This window comes from Rhipicephalus microplus, chromosome 6, assembly GCF_043290135.1.
Source record: "Rhipicephalus microplus isolate Deutch F79 chromosome 6, USDA_Rmic, whole genome shotgun sequence".
Classification (NCBI taxonomy): Eukaryota; Metazoa; Arthropoda; class Arachnida; order Ixodida; family Ixodidae; genus Rhipicephalus; species Rhipicephalus microplus.
The window spans coordinates 172,062,297-172,084,050 of record NC_134705.1 but is presented as its reverse complement, the minus strand read 5'-3'; the positions used below and the strand labels follow the sequence as shown (position 1 = coordinate 172,084,050).

General features: G+C 47.7%; 1 protein-coding gene across 1 annotated transcript in view; it reads left to right on the top strand.

Moving 5' to 3' along the window:
- Positions 1-405: 405 nt before the first annotated feature.
- LOC119167160 (uncharacterized) overlaps positions 406-21,754 on the top strand; it is a 349,532-nt gene continuing 328,183 nt past the window's right edge. The window contains exon 1 of the mRNA XM_037418600.2: positions 406-1,659. Coding sequence (XP_037274497.1) covers positions 1,419-1,659 — 241 coding nt within the window. The 5' untranslated portion in view covers positions 406-1,418. The remainder of the gene's footprint in view (positions 1,660-21,754) is intronic.

The following is a 21,754-nucleotide window of genomic DNA, read 5'->3' as shown; positions in this document are numbered from 1 at the left end:
TATATATAGTAAGCACAAATGAGCCGACCATTCAAACACATCCCATGGTAAAATGCATGGGACCCCACATTTTGAGAGAAAAAAAGATTATTGGGTGAGCATTCCTACTGGAAAAAATCATCTGGCCTACTCGCGTTTCCTTTCTTGAAAACTCTGTTCTCAATTTCTATCAAGAATACTATGTGACGCTGATCTTAAAGTGCGCGCGCTGCAGAGCCGAAATACTCCTCGAATGCTTGTGTTTGCGAATGCACCACCACACGAGTTTGACGTTGTTATCTCTGAGGCTATGCAAACTCCGATTTGTTCTCGTTCCCTCTTTGAAGTCCAGGTGGCACCACGTCAGCGCTTCCAGCCAAAACCGCTAGGCGAACTGCGCGCGCGGTTGCCGCAAGCTGCCGTCGGCGCTGCGACAGCACAGGCGCGCTGGGGGATCAGCTGCTGAAGCGAAGAGCGTCGCAACGAATCGTTTATCAACGCGAGGTGCAGCAGTCGAGAAAAAGCCCGCGCTCCAGTGCCGCGGTGCCTCCGGTGGCTGCTGCTACTTCTCTGCGGTCGCCGAGAGAAGAACGACCCAACGAAAACGAGCCCTTCCCGTCGGTGCGTGCGATTTCACGCGCTCTCTGCGAAGCGGTGGGCTAGCAGCAGCGGGCTTGAAATAATTCCGCTTGACGTTGAACAAGATCGGCGCGGCTTCTCAAGACGTGTTGTGAGTGTGTCACGGTGGTTGTGCAGTGGCGGTAGCCGAAGCAAAAGCGCTCCTTTCTTCAACGGTACTCACCGCCGCCGCCGCTACCGGCGGGCGCGTGTGTGGTGTGATCGGGCTGCCACTTATCGCGTGCGTGTGTGTGTGTAGTTGGTAAAACTTATTCGACAAAGGCTGTGGCGGCGGTGGTGGCCCGGGCCACGCAACGTCGTCATCGTTTTCTCTTTCGACCCGTAAACGACGCCCCGAACCCAGGAAAAAGAAAAAGTCGGGACGAAATAAACATCGCCTCCGGAGAACCACGCCACGGACGTAGTGCGAACGGGGCGATCTTCCGAGTGCGCTACGTCCGATCCACACAACCGTGGAGCGTGGTGCGCCGTTTCACCGTCGTTCGTTGTTGTTTTTTACGGGCGGTGTTGACAAAACACACGAGACACGGAAGGAAGTGTCGCTGCGAGGCGAGCCGATTGCCTATCCGCGACACCATCAACGTTGCTACAGCTGGCGACGGCTTGCTTTCAGCTGAAAGAACGATCAAAGTGGTGCTTGCCGTGCTATTTGTTTTTTCTTTTCTCGCTAGCGTGATGCATCACAGCTCACCGGAGTATTCTACTGCTTGGTGGTGTTGAAAAAAAAAGATTGGAAAAAAAAAAAAATCAGGAGAGGCAGTTTGGGGAGGTGCGTTTGTGTGTGTGGTGTCGAAGTCGGCATGAGCGTGTTCTTCACGAGCATGGAAGACGTTTCGATGGAACCCCGACAGGTCTCCGCCGCGGCGTACGAGAAGTCGGCCTCGGCGCCGACTACACCGACTGAAGCCACTCGACTTCAAGCTCACGGGGCCGCCCTCTCGTCCGCGCTCAAACGTCGCAGCAAGGGACACCGGGTGAACTTCCCGACGGACGACTGCATCGTCACCGGCTACGTCGAACCTCCGAACCCATGGAGTAACGGTGAGTCGGTCTCATCACCGTCGCCGAACCCTCTTACCTTTTGATGAGTCGGTCGTCACGTTTACACACAGTTGAACTGGAATCGGACAACGTAAGCATACGATATATGTACGTACAATCTGCGCCCTCCATAGCAGCGGCGGGTCTGTCATGCCTCCGTGCATCCAAGGCGTGCGGGACGGTTTCAATTTGAGTTGGAACTTTTTTACGCAGCTAACATAAACTCCATGTGTACTTCGGATTGAAACGTCGTTGTCCCTACCGAACATATAACGTTTGGTTAAGCTAGGATTTTGTAATCTTTTCTGAAGTTGCTGGAATATTCGGCTGAACACCAGTCACATTATTACGCGTCTCTATGATGAAGCGACACCCGCAACTTGTGTCATTCGGTTCTCATTTCTCCTTGGCGGCATGTAAATGAGTATCGTCCTTTGTGTATCAGAGGCACACAGGACTGCCTAGTGCTCTCCCATAGTAGAGTACCAAGTACTCGAAATCGTTCACCAGTTTTCTCTAAACACGAGCTAAGCAAGAACGTTGTACCTTGCAAGGCCCACGGACGGTTTTCTGCTCTCTCATAGTAGAGTACATCGCACTCTAAATCGTTAACAACTTTGTCTACACGCACACATACCTCGTAGTTTTTCCGACTTTACGTTTCAAGTGTCTTGCAGGCACACATTTACGTGACAAGGTGAACTTTTCAAGTGTGAAGTCGACGGGAAGGCTTTAAGCTCTCCCACAGTAAAGTACCTAGTACTCTAAATCGTTACCCATTTTTTTCTAAAGACGCACAGGGCCTCACGAAATGTGAGGCTCATCGGACGGCTTTTGCTCTCCCATAGTAGAGTACCAAGTACTCTAAATCGTTAACAACTTTTTCGGAACACGGCTATTTTTTGTCAATGCGGCCTCATCCAGTGTGAGGTCCAGGGTACGGCTTTCAGCTCTCCCATAATAGAGTACCGAGCACAGTAAATCGTTAAACTTTTTTCTAAACACAAATTATGTTCTCGCTGTCCGCTTTTGATCCTGGGACGGGTTTCTGCTCTCCCATGGAAGAGTACCAATTACTCGAAATCGTTAAACCCTTTTTCTAAACACAGGTCATATCGTAAGTCCCGCGGGATGCTTTATGCTCACCCATAGTAGAGTACCAAGTACTCTAAATCGCTAACCACTTTTTCTATACGCACTCGCGATCAAACTGGGACAGCTCGTTGCTCTCCAGTAGTAGAGTGCTCTAAATCGTCGAACATTTGTTCTCATTCTCAACACAATATCAAAGAAGTAAACAGCTTTCTGCCTGCTCGAGCCCCACAGCTCGTAGGGCCAGGGAGGGCCCTACGAGCTTAATTACAGCTCTCCATATAGCAGGGTATACATGGCATGCTTAAATGGTAAAACATTTTTTTTTAACCAGATCGGCGGTCTTCTTTGGGACAGATTTAGCTCTCCCACAGTATAGAGTACGCATCTGCGGCAAAGCGTTGCCGAACACTTCTTACGAACAGAGTTGTGCGAAAATGTCAATTTGAAATTTGAATCGAATGATACCTAGTCTCGAATATTCGATTCGACTTTCCGAGAGCTAGTATTCGCAGCGTCGAACAATTGGAGAGGACGAATGTTTCAAACGTGACAAAGGCCGACGGTGTAACTTGCTGAAGCCACGCTAACTTCCTTATAGTATATAGGCGTGTGGCAGCTTGGGCTAGTTGGTATGGCATGACGATAGTTATAGCGCGAGAACAAAACGACGACGCAGAGACAAGAAGGACACGAAGGACGAAGTGTATAGGCATTTCGTCAAAACTTTCACTGATATTGTTCACAAGCTAGCGCGTGTTTATATTGAAGATGATGATGTTATTTCCGCGCGCATAAAAAAAAAGAAACACGAGAAAGTTGTCAAGTCTTTTGCTGCTTCCAAAACCAAGGCACGCGGCATTCATGCGTAGTTCGTCGGCGTATGCCGAAAGTGCAGCGTCCAGACCTTGGCCCGCAAAACCCTAGGTGATGTGCTTCCCACGTGAAGAATTTGCTGACGCTTTGCAGTCGCCACTGCCGCGCTGCGCAATTCGTTCAGATACTGCCATCGTCATGGTGCGAAATGAAAACGCAGCTGTCAACGGGTGCACCGCAGATTATTGGCCTTGGCGCTCTCATGACGATGAAACACACTACCGTTGTCAGATAAGCCGTATTTTGCAACCATAACAAAAAAAAAAAAAAAGCGCTACCGTACCCTCTTCTGTGAGCCGTTACGAGGCTATGGGAGTGCCCATGCTGCATGGAACGGTGACTTCAATCAACGTATGTATGAGCGCCAGGGACGGGTCCAGTGACTCATTTCAGGGGGGGTGGGGGGGGGGCAGTTGTAATGACACTCGAAGAGGGGAGGGCGGGCTTCTGACTGTTTTGATCATAGTAGCTCGAAAACTCCGTCATAGCATAAATACTTCTAATGTATGCTCACAGTGGTCCCACTAATTTGTTATAATTGGTGATAGGACGTGGCCTTCAAGCACTGAAGAAAGGGGCGGGGCGCTGCCACATGATTAATTCTAGGAGGGGAGAAAGCGATCGCCCCTACCGCCCCCCTCCTCTTCTAGATCCGCCACTGACGAGAGCCCGTAAAAGCTTTAACAGAAAAAAAAAAACCTATCCCGAACAAGTGCGTCGTCAAGTTGTCACCACCTCGCAGCGTCCGTAAGCTTGTGGACATCGACAGATGTGATTTCTTCTTTAAGTTTTCAAAAAAACATTTTCTATTGGTTATTCGGTTCGACATTCGTCATTTTTTGGCAAGTATTCGATTCGAAATTAAATTGACTACACGCACAACCATGGTCTCGAACACTCGTACCGTCGTATGATAGCATCAACTGTTTGTAGAGCCTTGCGTTGAAATGAACTTTTTTCTAAACTCACAGCTTTGTCTAACGGGCAGAGATGGTGCCATGGGCCCCCAGCGGAGCCCTGGCATAGGGGCCAGACGATTTGCGATGTTCCTCGTTATAGACGGTTTCAAGGTTGCAAGCGTTGTGCCCTAAAAAAAAAAAAAAACTTCCGGTCACTTCATTTATCAGCTCCTTAGGTCGAAACTGAAAGCACGTTTTCAAGTCATTTATCAAGGGTAATCAAAGTCTATCTGTCGTTATTTCAACTAAAAGGAACATGCGTAAATTACAAGGGAATGTTTTCCAACTTTTATGTAGCTCAAAAGAACATTTATTTAAATATATTTTGCCAAATAGTGGAAGGAAACTGTGGAAAACCAGTGGGCTATTTTCAAAAGCTCTTGTTGTCCACCGATGCTATTGAGGCACATCAACCTATACGCAAATAAGGCTTCTCTCTCTGGCTCTCTCACTTTTTCTTAGCAGAAACGCCAACGCCTAATTTTATATATTGGGCGACCTTCGTTCCTCATGATCACGTCGTAGATTTGCATTTCCTCAGGTCTTCACACTGTTGGAGCTGCCTTATCTTTTCGAACCTCCTTGATCACATGAACGCGATGCCTTCTCGCTCGCTACCGACCCGCTTGGCACATCTTTGCGAAACTTCGTCGACGGACCTATCTTGCGTGCCGAGATAAGAAGAGATTAGTCTCACCGTATAGGGGTCGCATGAAATCCCGATAAGTAGTCTCAACCCACACACGGCGTAACCCTCTTCCGGCAACGGTACTGTCTCCTTGGCTTAGGTGACCCACATCAGGGGCTCCGGATGTATATCTGAAGTGTGGGGGCAAGGTTTGGGGGCAGGGATATATATATATATATATATATATATATATATATATATATATATATATATATATATATATATATATATATATATATATATATATATATATATATATATATATATATATATATGAGATCTAACAGACAATAATGCCAAGGAATGTATAGGGGAAGTTATTAGAACCAGTGTAATGTAACTAAGAAGAAAGAAAAGTGGGTGAAAAAATATAACGCGTTCGATGCTAGTTATTCGGAGGTCGTAGGTTCGGTTCCTGCTCATGGCAAGTTAATTTTTCACCCACTTTTCATTCTTCTTATTTGCTTTACATGAAATTGCATTATTACGCATCTGTTTTTGCAAAGGCGGGAAAAGGAGGAGGTCGTAATAGCTGTTAGTGGGAGAGGGAGGCATGCCCCCCTGGTTTTAACCTGTAGAGGTGACGGCCCCACTGTCCCCCCGGTTCCAGAGCCTCTGTCCCACACCAAGAACAACGGCTGAAGCCGGGGCCATAACTCTGGCTACACGCGCTGCGGAGGGGTGAATCGGCATTTATATTCTGACGGACTCGCAGGACGGGGCCTGCCGTCCTTTTCGTGGCGGGGTCTTGCCGGACAGCGTATTACGCTCACTGTGGACTGGTCTGACGATGGACCGCGGTGTGACCTAGTGCCCGGCACACTTTGGAGTTAAAAGGGAACGAACGGGTGGACCGTTTGACTCGTGGCGGGACAAGTCGATTCGCGGACCACGTCGACCGGAAGGACACTTCGACTCCCTGGTGCGCCAAGAGAAATCCTCACAATTTCAAAGGCTGTGATACGTTTCAAGCATCGAAATGCAACGCTGTGGAAGCTACGCAAGTATACAGTTCGGCCAGCAAAACGTAAAACTCGGAGCGTCTCGTCGTCGATCACGTGGCTTCTGATTAGTGCCATGCACCCTCGCGTTTCTTTGTGCTCCCGCTTGTGTCTCGTGAGATGGAAAGTTAATTCACCAGGTGGCAGCCACCGTGACGTACCCAACGTAGCTAGCCTGTGGGACGTCACGTCGAAACTAAGGTATTCAGCCGCATAATATAAACAGTCGTTTAACGGCATTTTTTTTGTTCGCAAGGCACAAAATATCTTCACTTACTTCTCTCCGTAATAACGAAAAGAAAAATTCCGTTGTCGGTGGTAAGCACATCGAACTATTCTTTGTTTCGAACACATCGACTGCAAGAAGTCTTGATAGCCTCCACAGCGTTACAGATGATGTATGAAGCGGAGTATATACCTAGGCGAATTATAAGCCCCCATCGCCTCAACCTAAAGAGAGGAGACAAGTACAGCCACTGGCTTCGCCCGCAAACACTTTGCCACATTTACGTAGGTTACAAATAACGCACCCTAACAGATGCAGCAACAAATGTATCAGTAACATGTATATACGTACTTACCATTTTGTGTAATTTCTCTACATCCACCCTTTACGTAACACCCTCTATAGAGCGGTCTCTAATGTAATGAGGTCTATAAGGTCATTTGATTTCCTCGAAAGGAAATGAAATTACTGTGGTGTGAAGCAACGCCGAAATTGGTGCACGTTACATATCAGTGCAGACAACATCTGGAGACTGTCATCAATAGCCTCTGTCAAACAGCACTCCCTCGGCATGGTCGTGGAAGGCGCGGTTAGCGGAACAGGAAACGGGAAGCGAACTGGCAACCCTTGAGCAGGCCCGACGAGCCGCTGTAGCCAGGGGTTTCCGAGAAAAAGAGGCACCACCCAATCAGGCAGTCTAAACGTCAATAAATGTTTCTCTCTCCCATGAGAGGCGAATTCCCAGGTGGGAGTGGGATGGAAGACCGCGCGTTCCTCAGCGCCGACTCGCAACTACAAGCCCGCTTAATACGGCAGCCCGAAAGACGCCGCCAAGGCCCACAGAATCATGGCCGTTGTCTAGGCTGGTTCTGCCCCCCCCCCCCCTCGTATAAATGGGAATGAGGATCTTTGTGCTAATTAAATAAGGTTTGTTTATCATCATCTCCGCGTAAGTTTAGGATGTAACAGCCATGCATTTCATTAGGGGCGAATCTCCTTAAGCCGTGGGTCGTGCGTCCGCGATGTATGTAGTAGTAGTAGTAGTAGTAGTAGTAGTAGTAGTAGTAGTCGTTGTAGTAGTGGGTAGCCACTTCTCGTTTAGTCCTTGGAGTGTCCGCTGAATGGCGGTACTTCTAGGTGATGTATATGTAATGAAAAGATGTTAGATGACGGTACTTGGAGTGTTCACTAGATGGACGGACGCATGGCCGGATATACAGACAAGCAGATGGATGGATCGATGGACAGACAGACGCACACACGAACGGTCGCACGGACGGACGGACGGAATCTCGTACGGACTGGCGGACGCTTTGCCCCATTCATCATCATTCACTCCGTGTATATGCTGTGATTTTTTAGGCAGACTGTGGTCAGCTGATGAAAAAAAAAATGTGTGCATTTATTTGTAATTTTGGTAACAGGTAAGCGTGTTCTTTGATAAGATAAAAGAGACTTGCCCTCTTGTTATTTCTGCAATAGCAAAAAAGAAACGTGTTCATAAAACATCCCTTGACTTTGTGCTACCGTTGTGCAACATGTTGGTTCCTGCGTAATCTGCTGAGGTCCTGACCGAGGTTGCTGTGAAAACTGTTATCCCTGGGTCGTGTGTGCAATCCGTGTAAGGTGCAGGGATTCCGGGTCTCATCAGGTGAGAGCCCCACGGGACGGCTTTAAGCTATGCCATAGTAGAGTACCAAGTACTCTTAATCGTTAACCACTATTTCTAAACACGCAATAGTATAAGCGCAGTTTGTTACGTTCTCCGGTGGAACGAAGTTAGTGCAAACATTTAATGGGAAATATGTCCACAAGAATCGTGGAAGCTCACGATTGTCACAAGTTGGGTGACGATCCTAACATGCCTCCTTCGACGTCCTGGTAAGCGTGCTAGATACCATTCGTCGCGTGGTTACCGAAGAGTATGACTAGGGAAGAATACGCAAGGAGAGTATCGAAGTAATCACGGTGGCCTAAGAAGTAGAAAACAAGCGTCATATGCGTCGACGTTGCCAAATATTATAACTGGGAGCAGGGAGTAGCGACAGCAACGTCTGACTTGGATCTGAAGATGGTCCCCAATTGACAAGGCAGAGTCCGTTGCCGTGGGCACGGTGATCAGATGGCGTAAAGATAGCGAGGAACAACAATCAATCGTAGTGTCAGTCTAACAAGAAGTGCGCGTGCTTTATATAAGCGGATGCTTCCTGGCGAAAATTGCTAAACCGATGGGACTCAACCAGGAGACACCGGTTAATCTGGAGCCCTTCACACACCGACCTGGAAGGTCTTGAGAGATGTACAACGTGCCTCACAGTGGATAAAAAAAGATGAAAATGAAGCGGTGGCTTGCTTCCCACAGTGACCTTCCGTTGATCCCTGCAGGGCTTTGGTGCCTGACGACTGAACGAGCGTTGTATATAGTTCAGTCGTCCTGCGTTCTTGTGTCCCGTCTTCTCGTGCTCTATATTATTCCGCAAGATGAACCAACACGCCCAGAAAGGCATTTTATTATAGCATTGTTGATTGGGCATTGGCGAGAGCTGAGTTTTCAATGAAGGAAACGGGAGAAAGCAAGATGGCGATTGCAGTTGCGTGGCAGAAATACTCCACAAATACTAGTTTTTCTTCCTTTTTTATTGATATGACACTTAAAGATATGTTGGCGCGTGGCACACAAACACTAACACACACATGCACACGCGTCAAACAACACCATCATAACGTACTAGAAAATGTCCGAAAGCCAATGAAGAATGTATCTGATATATGCACTATTACGCGACACTCATCATATGCGTGGGCTGAAGTGCACGATCAACTCTTTCGTTCACGTGAGCGAATTGATCCCATCAAGGACCAACGTCTTGACTGCTATGTTGTGCCGGTTGGATTCAGTGATGACTAGATTTTTAGGGGCGAAGCTCCTTACAATCAATCAATCAATTAATCAATCAATCAACACGTAGGCAGGGATTTCCCGCGAGGTAAGGCAAAAGGAGGACCTAAACCTGCCGAGTAGGCCTTACCCATTACGTCACCCCGTCACCCACTATACCAACACGTGTATTGAAAAGCCAATACGACGGCATCTCTCGTCGTCTCTCAAAGTCATGCTACCTGGATAGAGGGCGCGCTCGCTAGTCTCAGCTGTTCTTTGGGAGCGTGGCCAAGAAAGCCGGCGGTAGCGACCTTGGCAGGAGAGGCTGACGTGTTTCTTTTGGAAGCCATCGCGAAGTAGAGAGAGAGAGAGAGAAAGAAAGAGAGAGAGAAAGACATAGCGAGAGAATGCGACGTAGAGAACGAAATAGAAAGTGCATGAGTGTGCGTCGTCTTTTTCTGTATGAGAAAATGCGAAGTATCAGAAGAAAGAGAGAGATGAGAGAGAGGGTATGGCATAAAGGAGGGAAAGAGAGACATGGAAAGAAAAAGGGCACGAGTGGAAGAGAGATGCAGAGAGAGAGAGAAACTTCTTGAGAGCAGCCGGCTTGGAAGGAGCGGCGTTCTCTTGAGCAACACTCCTTTCGCCTCTTCCGCTTGGTGAACGCTGCCGTCGACGACAGCTGCTGGTCTCCCTGCTCTTCATCGAGCCAGGACGGAAACGAGGCGATGAAAGGAGAAGAGGCTTTGGCAGTTTTTTTAACGATCTGTCCTTTCAAGCGAAGAAGAAGGAGGAAGGAAGGGTACATGACGAACGATTGGATCATCTAGTTTGTGTGCATGTACCAGCGCTTCGACACGAGGATGTGGAAAGGTAGAGAGGTTAACGAGACGTGAGTTGTGGGGTTTACTACGTCGAAACAGAGAGGAGAGAGATGTGTTGGAAAGAGTGAGGGAGGGAAACGAGAAGCCGTGCGGTCCTTTATGAATGTTATGACAATGATGATCCCACCACTACTGGTAGGATTATTCGCACTTATACCCGCTTAGGTGGATCGCCCAAGAGTCGGGCGGACCTTATGCTCTCAAAAATTTCGAATGCTATTAAAGGTTACAGCGCGAGTTAGAAAAAACGTGCTATTTTTAATTTCAATTTCATTTTCAATTTGTTTATTTCAGACGTATATACACGAGAAATATGTCCACGAGGCAAGGCAAAAGGAAACTCACATGTTATATTTCACCTGACGAGGCTTTTATCCCGGACTTTTCATGTCCGACAGCAGAAACAAACAAACGCATGGAAAACTTATCAAATTATACAAATAATTAACTCCTCATTACGCAGTATGCAAATAATGAAATGATAGTATTATCGGTGGTTTTGACGTGCAAAAACTGCCACGCAATTATCAGGCACGCCTTAGTGGAATGCTGCGGTAATTTCGACCATCCGGGATTCTTTGACGCGCATTGACAGGCATCGTGCAGTACGCGGATCTCTAGCATTTCATGGCTATGGAATCGAACCCGCGACCTTCTGGTCGCCAGCTGAGCACCGATTCTCCACCGTGTTGGACCTAAGTGTTATATTCTTGGTGAATCCCAACTTTAGGCCTCAGAGTTAGCCGTGTTACGTCGACCCTTAAAAGGAACAAAAATATCATTATGACGGGAGGGCGTAGTCTAAAGATCATTAATCGTCGGTGTACTTATTGAATCGATTTGAGTCGCATAAGGATTTCTGTAAAGCACCGCATGTGTGCGTTTGCCCCAAGTCGATGCGAAAGCGAGAGCCGTGCTCTTCTTTTCCATCTCACTCGATTTATTTTATCCGTCTTAAAAGCTTTTTGCACCCTATAGGTCGTCGTGCAGATTTAAACAACGCACAAGATTAAAAATAATAATTTATGCTATTTTTTTTTATTCACGTGTTGTGGAGGAGATGGTAGAACTCAAATTAAGCGTCGGCTACTCATTGGCTCTTGAGTGGAGCGAACATACAAACTAACTGATACACACAAACGGTCGGGCATGGGAAAAAAATAATAAAACACAGATATATGCTGAACCATCATAACGTAAAGCAAGCTTCATAACATAAAGAAAAAAAATGTCCCTAAGGCAATTACTAAAGTCTGTAATAATGTCTCCAGTCACCATGGAGGTGAATGTTTTCGATTGATTTGTGGGGTTTAACGTCCCAAAACTACCATATGATTATGAGAGACGCCGTAGTGGAGGACTCCGGAAATTTTGACCACCTGGGGTTCTTTAACGTGCACCCAAATCTGAGCACACGGGCCTGCGACATTTCCGCCTCCATCGGAAATGCAGCCGCCGCAGCCGGGATTTGAAGTGAATGTTTTCGTATGGGCATCATAACTATAGGACATAATTGTTTAACTAGTTAAGCGCAATTGGAAGAAAAGACCCCGACGAGCGCCACATGACGGCCAGACATGTGCCGGATTTCATTCACTTGTATAGGTGTGACCTTAAGGGACAAGAATAGAGCAGAGTGGTCAGAGAACAAACGGCTGTTAAAAAAACATCTTAGTTCGAATCAACAAGAAATGGGCATGGGCCGCGGTGCACGTAGTACGTAGGCAAGATAACTGCTGGTCATTAAAGGTAACTGACTGGATTCCCAGAGAAGGCAAACGCACGGAGGGGAGACAGAAAGTTAGGTGGGTCTATGGGATTAAAAAAAAAAAAAAAGCTGGCAGGTATAACGTGGCAGCGGAAATCACAGGACCGGGTTTATTGGCAAAACATGGGGAGATGCCTTCGCCCGGCAGTGGGCGTAGTCAGGCTGATGATGATGAAATAAAAGAAAAGTTATTTTTTGGTTCTATAGTTTCGTGAAACGCTCCGTATATAGTCTTCCCGGCGTCGTCGACAGGCAGTGCGGCAGGCGTCTTTCTTCGGGAGCAGCTTGAATGGAAAAGTTTGCTTCGCTCCACTGACCTCGGCAGCCGGAGCGAGAGCACCCTTCCCATGCTTGCTCGCTCTCTGTGCTTCTGCGCTTGAATCATCGACCGCGATGAAATGCGGGATCGCCTCGTAAGGCTCGAAGAGAAAAAGGGAGAGGAAGAAGGAAAGAAGGAGAGGACGTTTGATCCTCAGGGCGCTCGGTTCGTGTTAATATCGCGCGAAAGTGTTTCCAGCCATGTATTGAAAGAGAAAAGAAAGGAAAATTGCTACATTGCGCCAGCTTATACACGTTAAAGCCAAGGAGGCTTTAAAAAACCTCCTTGGTGAAAGCTGAGTAATTATATCGGAAAGTGGGGGAGTAGGGGGTGGGGGGGGGCGGAAGGGAAGTTTGTGCGTTGGTTTAAGCGTGCCGAGCTTGTGACCGCTGCAGGGAGACGCTTGTGAACGGGGGAGGGGGGGGGGGGAGGTGTCTGGCACCGTATACACTCAGTGGTATAGAGCGTCGTATAGTCGTTATTCGAAGATCGCAGGTTCGGATGCTGCCGGTAGTTATCTTTTCGGCTACTTTTCTTTCTCCACATTTATATTACAATTACTCTGCCCCCTCCTCCTCTATACTTCTCTTTGTAACAACATCGCATCTACTTCTTCTTGCATAATTTTCTGTCAATTCTCGTCAATATTGTGTCTAACAAAGAAAAGGAGCCCTTACATTTACACTTTTATTACTTGAGAATATCCTGGCACTTTCACCTCGGAACATAGAGTCTCTCGGATTAATACCGAGAGAAAAAATCAGGCTCCACCGTCTATACACATTTGCTGACGGCTGCTGTGCCGCCATCGGAGAGACGGCATACGTGTCTGCGAGACTTGTATTGGCTGGCGTTTAGCGAGGCGTTGATCGCTGTATTATTTATTTATTTTTTACGGATACACTATTGCGATATCCGGGAATTTTACGAAATGGTTCCGTTCGAGAATATCTTCAGCGTTTATGTACGCGTCGATGCCGCCGTATTCACTTTCCCTTTGCGACACGTATTTCTGCTGCGCTTTTCGCAAATGTGCAACAGAGCGAAAATCTATAGGGATTTCTCGGGAGATCTCGAGACGCGCCGCGCACGCATTACGCAACGCGCCTTCGATATACGACTCTGTCGCCCTGAACTTCTGGCTCCTGAACATCCTTGAGAGAGGAAGCCGTGGCAGCGATTAACAGCAGGATTTCGCGATAGGATCTCCTTCACCCACATATTGCAGCCGCTACGAACCCGCGCCGTGTTATACCCAGCCATTATTATGATACGCACGGCGCGCTTCGTCCGTTCTTCATACGTCTGTTTTTTTTTTCCTCATCTCGTATGTATGCGATTCTCTTCACGCGTAATGTGAATGCGCTGCGTCTATAATTAGGCGCGGAACCTCTGCGCTCGTAATTACGTATACCGTGAGTCTGTCTTGGTCTTATGTATATAGTTTCCTGCCAAAACAGCCAAGGACAATTCTCGTGCAATAGTGTCAATGAGCGTTCAAGTATAGTTATTTAGCTTTAATGGGAGTGATCGTTATTGTAGTGCTGGGATTCGTCTTACGTTTTGTCCTTTAGCTTCAATAAACTATAACAGCCAACATAGGCCAATACTTGGCCATCATGTTGCCAACGTTAGGATGGTTACTAAGCAACAGTTTTAGCTTGAGTTTCAGTTGATTTAGCCATGTGACAAATACACACAAAAACATCGTATACGTGGTTTGGTGCGAAGCGAAAGAAGCTGCGTGTTACAGCTTGACTAACCGTTTCACCCAAAAAAAAAAAAAGTAAAGTTACGAATCGCCGTCACTTGGCGAACAGTTCGCAATAGCACAACACAAGCCAACAGTGGCCACCACTAAGCACAGACTAGCCTATAGTTGCCAACATCGGACCAAAATTTGCCAAGAGTAGGCCAACACACGCAATCATTATAGACTAACACTGTGGCAGCAGTTGCCAACACGCTAGCCAATAATTGCCAACGCTGGGCCAAGAGTTGCCAACAGTGTGCCTACACAAGCAGATAAGCATTTTTTAGTTCAACACCGCGCCAGTACTGGCCAACATTACGCCAACACTAGCCAATAGTTGCCTATACTGGATCGATGTTTGCCTAGAATAGGCCAACACAAGCGAACATCATGCGAGTACTGGGTCGGCTTCTGACGCTAGGCAAATATTAAGTGAACACCTGGAATTAAGCCAACGGCAGCCTATAGTTTGCCTTCGTTAAGCCTCAGCCAGTGCTAGCCAACATTAGCCATAGTAGCTGTGGTACTAAGCCTCGAGAAACCGATAATTTCCAACTGTAAGACCGAAAGCGATCTCCTATTTGAATTAGCTTTCAATATGATTTTGTACACTTGTGTGCATTGCGCCAATGCTGTAACCCCATTAACTATTATTTAAAGAGGGGCGTTCCTAAAGAGGAACTATAAACTGCCGTCGAAACCCTCACCTTAGTTTTTACGATACTATTTTCATTAAAATACGAAATATTGTGTTTTATCCCTGTTAGTGTATGTTTTTTCTCTCCTCTTCGGTGCTATAGCAGTAAGTGCCTCTGGTTGTGCGGCGCACGATTCAGTGTACACCTGAGCGAGGTATACCAGGTTCACGCGCGCGAATCGGTCACGAGCTGCCACTCTTGCGACGGCATGAGCGAGCAGCTGCGTTCTCCACAGAAAGGCGGCGTAGGCGTCGCCGTGATCGACAGGTGTTGCGATGGGCGGCGAGGCCGAAACAGCTGCTCTCCCGCGATCAATGGCACCTCGGCTTGCTGTTGTTGTTGCCCACGCGTTTTATGCATTAGACGCAGCACGCAACCAACTCGTGTCTCGTCACGTGAAGTGACGCCCTATTGGATTGGATTGGATAAACTTTTGTTTGGTCCTCCAAAACACAGATCATTGTGTTGCGGGCAGCTCCCACGTGGGGACTGATATGCCGAGCTCCTCAGCCGCCTTGCGGGCTTGGTGGACAGCCTGCAGAGCTGATCTGCCAAGGACGAGCTGCGAATTGCCGCCTCCCATCTGGCAGAAGTGATGTGCGATAAATGAGCGAATTTGGTGCACTGCCAGAGCACGTGTTCTAATGAAGCTATTTACCCACAATGTGGACAAAGATTACTTGGGTATAGTATAGCCCTTAGTATAGACGGTTTCAAGATTGCAAGCGTTGCACCCAAGGTTGTACGCCATAAAACTCCCGGTCACCTCATTTACCAGCTCCTAACTTCGAAACTGAAAGTACGTTGTCAAGTTTTTTTTTTTAAGGGTACGGAAAGTCTCTATTTAGTTTTCCAGATAAAAACATCGTGCGTGAAGTTCAAATGAATCTCTTATCACTTTAATGTAGCTCAAAAGAACATTTATGTGAATATATCTTGCGAAATAATAAAGGGAAGTGTAGAAAATAAGTTGTCTATTTTCTAAAGCTCTTCTAGGCCACCGATGCTATTAAGGCACATCGGTGGAAGAAACCGGACGTCATCAAGCGTCTGTGTTTGTGAACAGTGCATTCGTAAAAGGCTTCCTGGGCGCCGCCATAATCTTCCCTGGACTGCGCTAAACAGGCGGGACCCCTTCATAGATGCCCTTCCGAGGCCGTGATGTCGGCCTTTGTACTCCCGCGGGCAGCCTAGCATGGCGGCGTTGTCTTTTCGCCCGCGAAAAGGTCTTCCTTTTATACGCATTTCTTTATGAACACTCTCGCTCTTGCCTATATACTGGGTTTGACCGATAACGGATTTGAAAGTGCTCCCTTTCACATTGGTCTCGACTGTATATGCGTACGTTCCCTTCTGAACTGCCTCCGTAAGCGCACTGATACCCGACTGTTCTGAGATTGTAGCGTTGGCGGGCAGCGACACCATGCTGGCAAGCAACATTAATATCACATGGCTATATCTCGTGTAGCCAACAATGTTAGCCAGCACTATACTTGGTTGCAATCTAAGGAAAAAAAAATGGCGAAGCTTGCCCTAAGCCGTGCAAGGCTTGGTGCAAGGCTCGCACTTGGGGCAAGCCTTGGAACAGTGACACTGAGCGATTCTGAAGACCAGTCTGGTTGCTTCGAGGTAGTTGCTGTAGGCCTCAGCTGGCTGATGCAGGTTGTTTCTCTGGGTTGCTTTTTCTAGGTCGTTGCTATAGGCTTTATCTAGGTGAGGCTACGTTGTTTGTACGTTGATTCTGGGCGCAGATAGGTTCGAGTTAAACACCAGAGACAGTCACAAGCACGACATGGTTGTCCAAACTCCATAGACAAGAGACTCGTGCTGAAACCTAGCTGTCGCACTTCTCATAGATGTATAGCCACGTCATTGGCGTATAGGCATTCCAGCGCGTCGAGGTCTTCTCTCAGCCACATTTGCCTTTCCCGCACTCTCCAGTACCCTCTCGTTATGTGTATAGGGCGGGAGGTAGTCATCTGCTCGTCGCCATCACTCCGCAGTCATTTGTTTGTTTGTTTGTTTGAGCCTTACGGAATATGGAACATACCCTCTCTAAGGGATTGGCGAAGACTTCGCAGTCATTCATTGATCAATTGCCCCCTTTTTATCTTGGCTGGCTGGTTAGTTGGTTGGCTGTTCCTCAGAGTCCTGGCGCAACCCGCCACAGGGTTTCGGCCATGAAATGGACGGTTCCTCATCTTTGAAATGAAATTGTTTTACCAGACGGTATGCTTAGGTAAGGATGCTTAGTCCTGCACACATTTGACACCGCACTATATACTGATCGCTAACGCTTTATGCTATGCCCAAAACTCCAGCATTTACGGCACCGCAGTGGACGAGGCAGGAACGAGGAGATAGTGCTTCGACCCGATATATCATGGCCGCGCTTTGATTTCTGTTGGTCTAGTAGTACGAGCGAAGGTAACTATTAACTCCTCCGTCGTAATCTTTCTGTGTGTCGACGCTAAGTGAACAATGGAACACTGCTGCTCTGCCTGCTACAGAAAATATCTCTAAAATGTCAGGCGGAGATAGGCTCGAGTCCACCCCGCGAACTAGACCTTTCACACTGCCCCGCCGCGGTGGTCTAGTGGCTAAGGTACTCGGCTGCTGACCCGCAGGTCGCGGGATCGAATCCCGGCTGTGGCGGCTGCATTTCCGATGGAGGCGGAAATGCTGTGGGCCCGTGTGCTCAGATTTGGGTGCACGTTAAATAGCCCCAGGTGGTCGAAATTTCCGGAGTCCTCCACTACGGCGTCTCTCATAATTATATGGTGGTTTTGAGACGTTGAACCCCACAAATCAATCAAACCGTTCACACAGGCCAAGTGAGGTGGAGCAAAAGAGCTCACCGGGGGAGAAGTGAATGATGCGCATTTTGGCAGATTTGATACGCAGGCATCATCGGGGAAACAGCACAGAATACCTCCACGACCAAAACTGTCGCACCTCAATAGTGAGTTGGAAGTTGTTCGGTCACCTTCCGCAGCGCCTTCTGGATGCTTTTCGAGCGAATAGAATCCCCATTTGATTGGGACTCGAGCCGCCGAAACATTGCTGAGACCGCTGCGCGAGAAAATATTGTCACGTAAAAATGATATGTCAATGATATGTCACTGATATGTCAGCTACGTAGCAATATCAATGGGTAAATTATCCTTAGGAGGCCTATTAGACAGAGTTTGCCTGGCCGGGAGACGCGACAGACATCAGTCGGCTGAGCTTAAGTCAGCACCGCCCGCAACGGCCGTACACCCCCGGGAGGATGTGCCCAGACGCCGAAGACGGCCGAACAGCGAAAAACCGAGTGCAGGCAGGTAGGCAGGGCCAGGCTGGACGGCGTGCGCGGGAGACGAATGCTCTGTCTCCAGTGACCCTGTCAAAGGATAACACCTGGCCGCGTCGCGGAAGAGCAACCTGGCGCGACCCACAGCGGGAGATGTTTTTTTTTCCTTTTAGCCTGGAATCCACGGCACATACCCACTTGGGGGGATTGGTCAAGAAAACATATAGTATCCTAAGGACGGTAACTGCACTATTGCTTACAAAAAAAAAAGAGCGATGTACAAGATGGAAGACATTATGAAAAAACGATAAAAATTCAGACAGTGAGAAGTTTAAAAAGACGCTAGAAAATAACCACTGGTATGATAACAATCACTCCATTTCTGGAGCCGACCGGACAGCCGAGTTTGCCAAACTCGATTAATTTGGGAGTATGATCCCAATTGGGAGAATGGGATTAATTTGGGAGTATGGCAGTATGGGCCATTTGATGCCTTCATACTCTTTAGTGAAGGTTGAGTGCTGTGGGATATCCGTTTGCGATGACTTCTTAAGGCGTGGGGTGAACGAGAAATGGTTGGTTAAAGGGGCCACCGCTTCAAAACATCGGTGCTGACCGCATCTACTCGTATAGTGGTGCTCGCCAGAACTATCGCTGCGAGCGGATGTGACGACGGAGGGAGCAGGCCTGTCATTGAATAAGTGTAACCTTAGATGTAGTCGTGGCATTTCATCGAAGTAGGTATTGCTATTCTGTTTTTTTTTCTTTAGCATGTTTTTCACTAAACGCGGAAGAAAATAAAGCTGTCCTACTTTTTCAGCTTGAAAACCGCAAAGCCGGTCAAAAAACTCCCAAGCATTTCCCCGAGGGTGAACATGGTTAAGTGCGAATACACGGGGTGATGCTATGAGGGGTATTTATTAATTCGCACTATTATATTTATTAATCACACTATGGTGCCTTTATGGTGTAATGGTTCCTGGGAATCGCAATTTGATCGCACGGGGGAGTTTATGTTAACTCACTGGCGAATGCCAATGGATTTTAACTTTACTCCCCCTCACGACCCGCTCTCGACGGGAGACTGAGAGAGAAGGCGGGCGCGCGAGAGAGAGGGGTGCGCGCGCAGCTGCAGCGAGCGAGGAGAGCGGAGGAGCGAGCGAAGGGGGAGGGGGTATAAGGCGCGTTACTGACACCGATATCAGCGTCGCGTCCGTGGCTTATTCGGCGCTGCGGCCCGCCAAGTCCTCTTTCTTTTAAAGATAGAGAGAAGACTGCGGACGCCGCCGACGGCGGTGGATGGTTTGGGGTCGCTTATAAAGTGTATCCACACTTAAAAATGCGCCGAACACCACGGTGCTGTAGGAAACGGGCCGGGATACTCTCCAGGCGTCGATGTTCGAAGAAACTACACGGAGAAAAATGCAAGACTGTTGATATATAGACGCCGTCGCAAAAAGAAAGATCAGTAAAGCTACAAAGCATTATGACAGCGTTCGCGAGCTGCCTTGCTTCGCACATGCCGTTAACTCTTCAAGTACCACGTCATTTGTTACCATCGGAACGACGTCCTCAATACGTCGGAAGTAACGGGCAATATGACATGCAAGCTTCCTGTGACGGTAGGGCTTTCAGTTCATTTCATTGGACAGCCATCTAATGTCACAGGGCGAGATAAACACGCTCAGGTGAGCGCGTGAAAATCGAGTTGAGGGTAGGCGTCCATTTCATTGTACTTTGATATCTCTACGCTGAATAACTTTGAACTGCGTGCTGCCATCGCTGTCGTTTTTTTTTTGGCACTTACGCAACCAGCTAGACGAGCATGTGAAACAATCAGGTCGTGAAAAGTGTTTGAGGGCCCCTTTCAACAGTGTCGGTGTTAGAATGCCTAAACGTGGTGCGCCTGCCCTTTACCTTGGAAAGGCATGTCGTGCTAACGGGTTTCGGCTCGAGTCGCCAGTACGTTTTGACGGTCCGTGGATATAATGCGCACATTAGGAGTTAAAGGTTCGTTGTTAGTAACAACAGAAATTAGTATGCGTAAGCAGCGATGTCCAAATACCTGGCGAAATTCACCAGGACGTTAAACTTCCCGATCTAAAACCAGGGACACAAAGATGATTCTGTGTGGTAAAGTCGACTATCTGAAGCTATCGTTATCGTAGAGGGCATAGCATTAATGTGCTCAGCTGTCTCATCGATATGGCATACTTTGGTCCCGCCGTGCTCGCTCTAGACGGGTGTCTTGGAGCTCCTTAACGGCTTCCTTTCTGCCTGGGCACCTTCGGGACTTCATGTGGCGCCTGGGATGGGGTGTACTTCCCACTCTCGACCGCCTCGAAAGGTGGAGAATAGCCCAGTCAGCAACATGTCCGAACTGCTCCCTTCGGGAAACTAATCAGCATTTTCTGAGGTATTGTATCATTGCTCGCGTTTTTTGGAGAGCCGTACATGCCGGATTTCACTGCCTCAGAGTAAATCGCTTCGTTTCTTCTGGGCGTTGTTCGCGAGGCCGCTTCGCTTGTCTTCTCATTGTTGCCGGCGCTTTCTGCCTCCGGCGCAACCGCTGCGAGGCGGTTGCAGCGGGCCGCCGCCGCCGCGCGCTCTACCCGATCCTAGAACGATTGTTCTCGGAGCTGCTGTCTGTTTTGTCGGAGGAGCTCTTCTTCCTCGGTGAAGAGGAATTTCTTCGGCACGGGTCTTGCCCTTTTGTGTCGGTCTATGACGGACGAGTGAAACTTGTCTTTCGGCCGGCCTGGTATTGGTAGGCTGATCTGTCGATGTGCCGGCAGAAATGGCATGCCAACATGTAAATATGCAAAATGTACATATTTATGTTTTATTTGTCTCTTGTTTACCTTGAAGTATTTTGTGGTTGTGTTTGAGTGAACCATCGAATGTACATGTTTTTTCAACGTCATCTCATATCCATGTTCATGTAAATGACGTCTGTCTTGTCATCATCGTTAGAGTATGTCTAAGACGGAAATGTTCTGTTGAGTGTTATTGACGTTTGTGGCAATGAATTTTTTCTAAACACAAATGGTCACGGGACGGCTCTAAGCTCTCCCATAGTAGAGTACCAAGTACTCTAAATCGCTACTCACTTATTCTAACCCCCCCCTCCCCCATTAACCGCGCCTCACTATCCTGTATATTTTTATTTCCTGTATATTGGTTAGCGGAAAATAAACGTCCCTTTGTTGTGTTGCACATCACTGCATACACAAATAAGTTATTTTCGCTGTATATAACAGCTTGCACTACATGTACATACACATGATCATCATTGTCCATCTTTCTGTGTGCACATAAGCTATGTAAGACATATCTGGAAATAAAATTCTCTTGAAACAGAGTACCGAGTACTCCATATCGTTAACCATTTTTCTGAACACACGTGGCTGGCGGTCGTACTGGCCCAAACTCAGGGGGACGTTGTTTGGGAATAAATTTCCAGTTCGCTTCGAGTAGAGACTGCAGTACTCTGAATCGTTAACCGCTTTCTCTAAGTGTGTAGAATTGAGACAGTTTTATCTCCCCCATGTTGGAGTGCGTATGCACCGTTAAGATATGGGTACCAAGTGACGGAAATTTTTCTTTTTAAAAGCAAGAATCGTTAAATACTTTATATGCGAAGAATTTCTTAGTGAAC